The 11,116-nt window shown below is 54.5% G+C and overlaps 3 protein-coding genes across 3 annotated transcripts; 1 reads left to right on the top strand and 2 right to left on the bottom strand.

The window, feature by feature from the left end:
• Positions 1-65: 65 nt before the first annotated feature.
• GMORB2_7545 (Heterokaryon incompatibility protein (HET)) lies at positions 66-2,558 on the bottom strand (the record flags this gene model as incomplete). The annotated part of the gene is made up of 2 exons (XM_035469510.1): positions 66-1,891; positions 2,018-2,558. 2 exons carry the CDS (start codon positions 2,556-2,558, stop codon positions 66-68), a joined length of 2,367 nt encoding a protein of 788 aa, XP_035321205.1.
• Positions 2,559-4,653: 2,095 nt separating this feature from the next.
• Positions 4,654-6,153, bottom strand: GMORB2_7544 (uncharacterized protein; the record flags this gene model as incomplete). The annotated part of the gene is made up of 3 exons (XM_035469509.1): positions 4,654-5,148; positions 5,183-5,947; positions 6,013-6,153. Coding segments are annotated over 3 exons (1,401 nt in total), but the record flags the coding sequence as incomplete, so codon positions are not given.
• A 2,750-nt stretch (positions 6,154-8,903) lies between these two features.
• Positions 8,904-9,901, top strand: GMORB2_7543 (Pimeloyl-ACP methyl ester carboxylesterase; the record flags this gene model as incomplete). The annotated part of the gene is made up of 2 exons (XM_035469508.1): positions 8,904-9,428; positions 9,554-9,901. 2 exons carry the CDS (start codon positions 8,904-8,906, stop codon positions 9,899-9,901), a joined length of 873 nt encoding a protein of 290 aa, XP_035321203.1.
• Positions 9,902-11,116: the final 1,215 nt, after the last annotated feature.

Genomic DNA, 11,116 nt, shown 5'->3' with positions numbered 1-11,116 from the left:
AGAGAGAGAGAGGGAGGGAGAGAGAGAGAGAGAGGGAGAGAGAGAGAGAGAGACTATGTCTAGACTCATATCAGATACAGCTGGACCTCTTTCGAGTCGGCCTCGTGATTCCATTCATGAGTCGGATACCCCTTGGTGATCCCCAGGCGCACATATACGTGACCGGAAGATCGGACGTGCTCGGGCTGTCTCGCAGCATCGTCCGGCGTCGCCCGAGCCAGGACCAGAGCTGCGTCCTTGTCGGTAGCCATGGGCTTCTGGTGGAAGAAGCGGAGGCAGTAGTAGTCGGAGCTGTTCTGGTGCTGGCGGATGCGAAACATGCTATCCGCCTCGGTCACCTGGGCCTGGCAGGAGGAGGTGTTGCCGTGCTTGCGCAGCACTACGCCCCCCAAGGACTCGTAGAACTTGACTTCGTCGTCGTCCTCGTTCCTGGCCATCTCGACGGGCATGATCCTCCCCGTCAAGGATATATACCCCGACCTGACCTGGCCGTAAGGATTGACGGTGTGGAGGGGGTGGCAGGCAGTCCGGCCCAGGTCTATCTCGATGAAGTACTCGGGATCGCGCTTCCTCCTCGGCCCCCACGTCACCGCCCGCTGCGCGCCGAGCCAGCTCCAGGTCGGCCCGATGTAGGGGAGCTCCTTCCCGTCGCTATCGGCGGAGTTCGCCCGCCACATCAGCGAGCGCAGGAGGTCCTTCTCCCAGATGCCGGCCAGGTAGCGGCCCATGGACGCGGGGTCGTGCCACTTGACCGCCAGTCCTGCCATGGCAGGCAGGCAGTCGGTGCGCTTGGTTATCTGCTTCTCCGAGAAGTCCATGACAATGTCGTGCCACGTGTCGAAGTCGTCGACTCCGTGTCCGTCACCGCCTCCGGTTCCGGTGGCAGCCGTCAGCCCTCTCGTCGTTGCCGCCGCTCGATTCGGCCTCTTCAGGAGGGAACGTCGGGCGCTGAGACGGGAGTCTCTGTCGTAGTCCTCCAAGGCGCCGCACTCGCAGTTGGACGCCAGAGAGCACTGGAACACGACCTCGGCCTTGGTGTAGTGCAGTATGCGCGTCGCCAGCATCCTCTCCTGCAAGCACCACGCGCGGGTCATGAGCGGGAAGTCCAGCTTCACCTTCCGGAAACGGCTGTCGGTGTTTATGGGGGCCAGGTGGCGATAGTCGTTGTGGGCCGTGTCTCCCTCAAAGACGTCGTGGTCTATCGGGCGCCTCCCGTATATCCGGAAGGCCTCGCCGGAAGCGGACGTGCCGTCGATGATCGTCTCCGGAGGTCGGTCAAACAGGCATCCTCCAGATCCATCGGGCATGGCGGAGGCCGCCACCACGAGATAGGCGCCGTTGTATATGGAGGCCATATTGGCCGCCTCGACTTCCCAGTCGTGCGAGTCGTCTTGGATGATGCACAGGGAGTCAATCCATAGATGACGGATCCCGAGCTTCCTGGATATGACGACGGCGTCCTGGAAGGTCCGTGACATGCTCGACATCGGTATCCCCTTCTTCCTCTGGTCCAAGCTCTCTCTCGTCGAGGTCAGATGCTGCGTCTCGCCCCAGCAATGGGACAGGGCTATGTAAGGCTCGTCTTCACAATGCTGCTTATCGGTTCGCTCTACGAGATGCACGACATCATCATCGTCAAAGCCGGATCCTGGCCCACCAAGGTGCAAGACACGCTTCGGTAGACGGCTTGTTGAGAGTGCATCCACCTGGGCACAGATGGAGTGCTCCTTTTTACATGTACTGATCCATGCCTTGATTCGGTCGAATGTGGTGTCTGAATGGGCGTCGGACGGAACCTGCCTCGCACCACCCCGGATGAGTCGCTTATCAGAGTCGTGATACTCCTCCTTGTTCAGACGGTTCCCAATCGAGGACCATGGGCAGGTGGCGTCTAGACCAGGGCGTCAGCGTTCAGATCGCACATCTATCCAAAGCATCAGGGATATACATATACATGTACATATACATATACATATACATGTAAATATTTGGGTTGATTAGTCGAGATTGCACGTACTCGGCAGCGTGTATAGTTCCCAAGTAGCTTCCAATGTAGATCCTACGTCCTCTGCCGGTTCCATATCGGCAAAGACATCGAAGCCAAACGCTTCTTCGTACTCGTCTGTGACGGCCGCGTCTTTCCACAGGACAAGCTGGAGGGCGTTGCCTCTGCACATGGTCACTTCCAGACGCAGATGGTGGTCGCTGAAGTCGACAGACCCGCCGCTCAGCCGCTGGATTGCCACGTACAGGAGCCGACATGTGTCGCAGCCTGAGTCTGCCGAGTCGGGCATCTTGGCGAGGGCCACGGAAAACTTCCAAGAGGCGTAGTCTAGACGGGCATCGCCTCTGGCCCAACCGGGCGCTTTCCCGAGGGGTTTTCCTGGTTCCGCATTGGCGACTGCGTCGCGGAGGCTCATTCGTGACGTTGAAAAGGGAGCGGTATTGATTGAGCCTGCATACAGGTTCCAGCAGATGCTGCATAGTATCGGATCGCGACCGATCTCCTTCTCGCTGTCCCCCGAGGGGATAGGCGACCTGCTTAGTTTGATGGACATTGTGTGGCTAGCGTTGCCTCTGGTAGCCATTGCAGTGCTTGTAGATGCTTGTAGATGCTTGCAGATGCATGTAGATGGATGGGAAAAGTACTAAAGATGACCAACTCTCCCCATCCGTCTTCTTTTTCCCATCACGGTGCCAGGAGGAACTTGCTGGAAAAGCTACCGCCCTTCCTTGTCGACGAGGAGGGGGGGGGGGGGGGGGGGGGGGGGGGGGGGGGGGATAACCCTATGCGGAGTAAATGCATGCATGTGCAGTAATAATTGCGCATGGCGTGTTGCTAGTAATACTATACGCAGCATCATTGCATCCACGTCTGGTGTTGTAAGCTCTATGACCCGCCCAACCAACCATTTAACACCTGAAAATCTGCGATGGAGCATTTTCATGCTAAGCTATGCCTGCTGGGTGTTGAATCACACGAACAAGTTGACATGGCCGTTGTACGAATGGAACCGAGATCATCAGGCGCCGGCGCTAGAAAAAAAAAGAGATCTTCAAACGTAGTACGGAAATGGGCGCGTGGAGGTGAAACAAGAGTTGACGCAAGCATCCTCGAATCTGCGGACGAGAAGCGATGTGGAGGGCGGCTGCTTACGATGCAGGTCGATGCTTACCTATCCAATGTATCAGAGTCTTTCCTGTAAGCAGCCAAGGCTGACTGTGAGGCATCGAGGAGTACCTGGTAGATGAAGAGTTCCGCAGACCTTTCTTTTTCTTCGACCTGATGACCGCCCCTCTTGGTTGCTCAGCCACGCGCTTCTATCACCGGAACACTCGGCCTCCCCCCATCATTTCGAGACAGAGGACTTTCCATGGTTGGTCCTTGGGCGCCGTGAGAAGGCCTCACGAACAAACTGGGGCACACGCCCGTAGCGGGAGGATGGAAGAAACTCGTTGAAGGCCTGTTTCGTCGGGGCATGTGGTAGCGTGGCAGGTGAAGCGCAATCTCGTATATCATCCAATCCCGACGCCGTCACAGGCTCCGATGAGTGGCGTAGGAGGCTTTGCTGATTTCATCTTTGGGAGCATCACGCTAAGCTGCTGTGCGATATCCTTCCCCTGTTCGGCGGACAGACTGGGCCACGGACTGTCAAGGCTCCCCCCTCTCAACACGTGCCATCCTCATTGCCCCGTTGGCCGTCGGGAGTGCTGAAGACGTCGGGCAAGCAACTCTGGGACAGGGAGCCCGGCCTGAGCGACGAGATCCTCGACGCCTCTGCTTCTCCAGTGGGCGATGCGCTTTCCAGACTTGACGACAGTGTCATCTGCAGCCTATGGTAAAGAAGGAGAATTAGCCGAACATTTTTTATTTTTTTTGGATCGAAGCAAAGTTGGAGTATTCTGATCTGGTTCGATCTCCGTCTTCAGATTCAGAGCCATCCGGGGATCTCGCATCGCCTTTGGCTTTGGGCGGTGGAACACCCTCGGTTATTCGGGTAGTCTGATTCAGGGGATTTATCCGGGAAAGACTCGAGTGACTATTCGTCACAAGAAGGAAGGAGAGTATGTAGAAGAGCGTTAATCAGGTAATAACTGATGATGCGTTGTTATTATTCTATCATGTATAAAGGATGAGAAACGTTCCTTCCTCGATTCCCTCGACTCCTTTCGTGTATACAGCTTACCAGAAAGGAATCAGAGGCTCCCTGGGGGGTGGTAAGGGCTACGAAAAAGTAGATGCCTAGAGCGGGTGCACCCGGTGCGTAACCGTCTTAGTGAGATGATTGGACGCAATGGCCTGACTATGTGATTACTCCACGATGAACGTCATTATGTGCGGAAGACGACCTCGTGCCGTTATGTATCAATACCTCCCTCCGTAGGGATGTGTGGTGTGTACATGTATCCGCGTGGGTCGATGAGAGAGGGACAGATCAATCTCACCAGTATTACTCCGTATGAATAAATATTCAGTTTACTCGTACTCACCTAACCTCGCCAGATCCCGGTGGTCGATCTTTAGGCACGAGCCACACAGGAACCCCTTCAGCGCCGGCAGGGCCCTGTTTCCGGCACTGAACGCTTCAGCACGGAAGCAGAAGCCATTATTACTGAGAGACGCTTGGAGGTGCTGGGAAAAAATTGCTGCTTTCAGTTCGGAGAACAGGGAGCTGGGAGCTGGGAACGGACTCTTGGACTTGACTGAGCAGCCAGTCCATGCAATCTGTCATTCGGAAACTGTGCCGCCTGGGCTTCCGAGATGCTACATCCTCCCCATGATAGGAACGTCGAAAATACCACGTACACCCGATGGCCATAGTAGTATGTCGTCTTCTGCATCTGGCGGAGATGGACAGTCCCGAGGAATACTGGCACGTTCTTGCCTTGGATCGGGAGGAGGCGTCTGTACACCTCTGCTTCGTGCCAAGGATCAGGCATGGAGGCTTTCGCCGTGTCCTTGCTGACAGAGGTGTGTAGCCGCATGCCAGCAACGCCACTCTGAACAGGACCCCCCACGCGCACCACCGTACTCCGACGGTGTGATGCCGTCGTCGAGTGACCTTTGAAGTTGCTGATCGAGCAGACTGAGCCGTTGCGTATGATCCACCGGGTGGTGAGTACCAGCCCTTCGACGGAGACCCACGTCTGGACATGCCGCGTCCAGCTTTCATCCCCTAACCAGGCCCAGCGGAACATGTCCGCGTGCGGTAGGGACGGTGTCGCCGAGAGACAGCGCAAGTCTCTGCCTCAGTCCCTGCTTCAGCACCGCTCGGTCCTTTGCCTCCACTGTGGCCGCTGCCTCGGGACCAGGTCCGGCCAGGTGGTGGTAGAGCGTACCAGGGTCATCCCGATCAATCCTCGGAAAGACAACCGTCTCGCCCGTAGTCAGGAGACTGTACTCGAGGCCGCCCTCAGTCATATAGCGATACGTTTGTGTAGTGGCAGATGCTGTCAACCTCTCGGCGAAATATCGAAATCGAGCGGCCGGGTCAACTGAGGTCGGTTCGTTGTCTTGCGATTGACAATCTCCTTGTAGATATCCATCCGACGGAGACCGGAGACGAACTTGAGGAGCCGTCAATTTGTGGGGCGGTTTGTACTCGGAGATGTAGAGCACGGTGCGCCTTGACGATTGCGTATCGTCGGTTCGGTAGATGACGATCTTATCAGCGCGTAGCCGACATGGGTCGTGTCGTTGATTGGGGGTTCGTGGTGGTGCCGACGGCGTCGCCCCGTCTACCACCTCCTCGGCAGTGTCGCTGATAGCGTGAGGATGATTCTCAGATATGATGCCATCGCCCATGTTCAAGGTGCTGGATGTCTCCGGGTCGGTTTTCAGCTGTTCTGTGATATTTCGGACCGGATCTTCCACATTGATATGGGCGAAGCATTCCGGCGTCTTCTCGTCGGCAATCCTTCGTCTCGAAATCCGGGTTTGCCCAACCTATCGAGAAGGGTTCGATTCTCGAACACTTCATGTCTCGACAGGAGAACTACTTTTCAAAGCACAGCACCAAAGACAGTCCTCTGGTTACGGAGGAAATCGGTCCATGGCTGGATCCTGGAAGGGCGCCACTTTGTTTCGAGGCTCCGCGATGGGTTCCTTGCATGTCGATTCTGGATCCGTTTCGACTGCAAGGCGGGAGGATGCTGATTACGTGTCAAGCAGTATTGTGCTCGTCAAGTGTCAAGTTTTTCGCGTTCATTGCCGCTTCGACCTCCCTCTCCCACTCTGCCTTCTCGGCTCGGTCGCGTTCTGTACCTCTCTCTCGCTCCGCCTCTCACAAGCATCGCTCAAGTTCGGTAGTTCCTTCCATCATCGGGGTCGTAACGTTCAGAGCGTTGTGTGTATGTGTGTAGGTATTGATAGATGATCAAAGCAAGTGAAGTGTACAAACAGACAGACCACCCATCCCTGACATAACCCGACCCCTCCTCTCATCTGAACTCCCAGGGTGACGGACCGCGGGAAAACCTTATTCCGGAATCAGCCACTATGACAAACACCTCCTTAGCCGTTATTTCCCTCATAAAACAATGAACAGTAGAAGTCACGAAAACACACTATTTTTTTTTACCACATCTGATTATTATGTTAGTCGCGTTCGAATATGCATAGAAACAACGTGAATATATAGGTGCATTAGTCCCCTTCGACGAAGGGCTACTACGATCATGATGATCGTTCTTATATTACTTCTATCTGCTTCGTGATGCCAGTAGTGAAGGTGAGGCTATGATGATTATTACATAGCAGCCGGCGCTAGATCAACCCTTATCCTGGTGGCATTCGGTCACTTGCATAAGCAGATCACTCTATACACCAAATAATCACTGCGGAGCAACTGTCTATGTCTTTGTCGGGTCCGCTGAGTGATCTACTAAGCATCACGTTGGTGGAGCTGGTCGACGCCAGTGAGGAGATATTCTCAACAACATCACCGAAGACCGTGGACAGTCTACTACTCTGGGAGATAATAACCAAAGATGACTACACTGCGTCGTCCGAGCTGTCCTAGTATGAGATTAGTAAGGCATATATCTCATCGGGTCCTAGCACAGTCCTAGGACAGGTTTTCCGTCGATGTTTGGAGGGAAAAGGTCATGTCTGTGGACGAGGTATGTATGCAAAGGGGTGACAGCATCACCATGCTATCTTCGAGAATCTGCGATGAGAATCTATAGAATGTTGAAGGACTTCCGTCCTCCCATCGTGCGGTCGTATATCACATACACGTAGCAATCTAGTTCCTGGACCCACCTCCCTCCCTCATCCGCCGTGGCCTCGCTGCGCAACGCACCTTCGGGGTTGTCTGGTGGTGCACTGACCTCGATATCTCAGAATGAATATCGACGAAGCATAGTGCATACAGGCTAGCAAGTACTAGTCCGTATAAGGACAGGAAAGGAATGCTGTATGTCGTGCTCTCCTGTTACTGTCAGTCACTACATACGAGTGGGATAGTACTATACCCACGGGGATTGAACAATGACCAGGGACATGTTCCTATTCCCATTCTATGGTACCAGGGTGGGGTGGGGGGGAGGGGGGTTTCGGCACTTGGCAAAACATGGATAATATCAACTTGAAGGGTCGGCCCATAAAGCTGATCGGTCGGCTAACCGTTACAATGGCATCGAGCTTATTACGGTGTACGGCCAAGTCAACTATATTAATGGATTGGCGGGGGGTTACGTATGTATATGTACTCGTGATGATTGATGGAATCGATACTGGGTCCTAGAACGTAAGAGGCAACCACCCACACGGCTATCGCTCAACACCACGCGTTCTGGGTAGCAATACGAGTACGTAGTATAGTATATAATACCATGTCTTAGTCGCATCAGTGTATCCTCGGCCGGCATCCCGAGCTCGGCCACTACGATTGTGCACGTTCAAGGGAGAATGAGTATATATGCGTGCATCAAAATATGTATATTCGGGACACGTACCGGCCTACGTTTCGATGCACTTCTCTACATACAATACTCTCTCATCGAAGGGATACGTGTACAGGTCTAGCATATACAAGCATCATACTACTACTCGTAGTGCCATGACAGTTAAGAACTTAGTAACATGTGGCATTAATATACGGCACCTAGAAAGCTTGGAGCTTGGCCAGAGATTAGCTGCCGTTCTTGCGGGGGGGGGGGGGGACGAAGGGGTCATCCCCGTATACTTCCACGGTAATGCTTGTACTGGTAACTTGTAAGTCCTTAGTATCATCTGAGTCATTCTATCGTCTTTCCTGCCAAGTGGCTGTCTCCAAAGTACGATTACGGTTACGGTTCATGCCACGCTCGTAAGCGGGAGTTTGGGGTAGATACGATCAAGAAGAGGAGGCAACGTTGAAATATTACACCCACCCACCGACAGACTGCAAGGACTCCGGTCGTATTCCTGATTTCCGTGACCGTGCGCGACTGTGTGCGCGTAATGCGGAATGGCCAACTTACAACGAGCAGCATTGGGAGAACTATTGGTCTTTTTCTATTTGTGACCAGTCGGCAGACAACCCTAGCTAGAGATGAGTCCACTCGGCACTTCTCCCGTCACTTACAGTAATATTGATAGCTCTTACTATAGTAAACTATTCCTCGGACCATGACAGTCAGCTCCCACCACATGCACAAGAGTATATGTGTCTGCCTGGCCGGTTCCGTCTTGGATCCTCCCCCCTCACGTATGAGGTGACAGTCTTGATCAAGCAACCGTGCAACCGTGCAACCGTGCCCCGAGGAAACGACGACGAGACGCACTACGACGTTCCACTACGACTAAACGTTATCCAAGCCGCAGATATATCTGACTGCCTGTTCTTCTTCCTTTGTCTCTCTCTCTCTCCCTCTCTCCCTCCCTCCCTCTCTCTCTCCCTCTATATATATATATAAACATGTTTTCCTCCTACGTTTCCCTCTGGGTCATCTGGGCCGGTGCTGCCGCTGCCCACCCTCCGGAGGTCAGCGCCAGCGTTGGCGTCGACGTCTCCACCGACATCTCGATTGGCTACCCTGCCATTGTCCTCGTGCCAGGAGCCTTCGGCACGCCAGCCGGCTACGACAGGATCGTTCCTTACCTCGAGGATGCCGGCTTCGAGACCGTCGACGGCGCCTACCCCAGCTCCGACCCGCCTGACCCTGCCGACGCCACGTCCCTCAAGGACATTGCCCACCTCCGTGACGAGATCCTCCAGCCGCTCCTCGACGAGGGTCGCGAGCTCGTCGTCGTCGCCCACTCGTACGGCGGTATCGTGGCTGGCGGGGCTGCCAAGAACCTGAGCAAGACGACCCGTCGGGCGCATGGTCTGGCCGGAGGTGTCGTAGGTCTGTTCTACATTGCTGGGAACATTGCCTTTGAGAACCAGACCCTACTCGAGGCCGTCGGCGGTGCTTACCCCGACTTTATCAAGCTGGACAGCGTACGTGCCCATTATTCTTCTAGAGAGACCAGGGGGGGGCAGGCAGGGATGAGGAGATTCCGCGGTACTATATGCTAGCTAACTTGATTGCGTGTGCCTGTCAACGACAAACGAAAAAAAATCAGCCCTCGGAGGATCTCGCCATAATCTCTCCCGCCATGGACGTCCTGTATAACGATCTCCCGGCCTCGGACGAGCCCGAGCTGGCCGGGTACATGACCCCCCACGCCTACTTCGCCTTCCAGACGCCCCCGTCCGCCCCCGCCTGGGCCGAAGCCGAGTACGGCGGGAGGCGTACCTATATCCGCACCCTGCGCGACCGATGCAACCCTCCCGCTCTCCAGGACCTTTGGCTCTCGTCGACCGGCGTCACCTGGGACGTTGTCGGCTTCAACACGTCGCACATGCCCTTCGTCAGCCAGCCCGAGGCCCTGGCCATCCAGCTCATCGAGTCTGCTAAGTCGTACGCCTAAGGGGAGCCCCGGGACCGAGCCATCGAGCGTCTTCCACATGCATCCAGGACCGAACATACGGGCTGGCTGCATACATGTGATGCGGAGAAGCCGATAAAAGGTTCCAGTCGAGACAGTTTGACGGCCCGGGTTGGCATGTGATGACCAATGGTGGTTGAAACTTGCTGGTGTTCAATTCATCTTGGCCACTTCTTACATGTGCATCGTTAATATATTCAAACCTCGTTACCTTGCCGACTGAACGCCGTTCTACTGCTACAACAGCGATGCAACGGTGGCGATCCACACCCTGATGATACGTGAACTCATCCACAGCGATCCTCATGGCAGAGAGGCGATCAGGCCGACTGAAGAAACGTCGCCACGACTACGACACGGGAGACTTGTCCATGTTCGTCCCACGGACCACGCACGTCAAAGCTTTACGAGTTACGTACAGGTCGGCTTGGTTGTGGAGCGTACGTGGGATATTGCTACTATAACGCGCAGCGATCATCATGATGAAGAAGGAGAGAAAGGGGATGGTACGGCCTCGCAACCATGCATAGTTGATGGGGTATGGAATGAGGCGAAACCCCGGATGAGGGAGTAAAGCTAACCGCCTCTCCACGAGTGATGATTTCTGCAGGATGTGTGACCTCATCCTCACAGCCTCCTTCCTTCCCTGACCAGGGGACCTTCCCAGCGGACCTTCCCAGCGTGAGGACAGAGGCCCTCACAACACCGTCGGTATTCCTGAGCGAGCGAAATAAGGAAGGGATGTTATATTGTATTGCCTACTGAGCGAAGACTACCTAGTATCTAGCACGTAGGTATTCTGGGACTGGGGTCAGACAGAGAAAAAGACTGGACCCTTGCCTTGCCGTTACTTGGAAGCTTGTCAAAACATCACGGGTACAAACATCACGGGAACATCCCCCCCCCCCCCCCCCCCCCCCCCAAAAAATAAGAAAGAAAAAAAGACTATATGTGATGTACAGCTGCTCATGATGATGATGATGACGGGAAGGCCTCTATTCTTTCCCGTAGAAAGCTCTACATGTCGCCTCCCCTTCTCCTGCCTCCATTTCGGACTGTTTTACCTTTTGAGAATCTTTATCAGTCACCGTGATGAGCTACTCTACAAGATGGCAGGCAATCGAATCGGTATAGAGAAGGTAGCAAGGTGGATCGATATTAATAAAATGGCCAGCTTAGAGCTGTACTAAAGTCTAT

The sequence above is a fragment of the Geosmithia morbida genome (assembly GCF_012550715.1).
Source record: "Geosmithia morbida isolate 1262 chromosome Unknown scaffold_8, whole genome shotgun sequence".
NCBI lineage: Eukaryota > Fungi > Ascomycota > Sordariomycetes > Hypocreales > Bionectriaceae > Geosmithia > Geosmithia morbida.
This window is presented reverse-complemented; position numbering and strand designations above follow the sequence as displayed.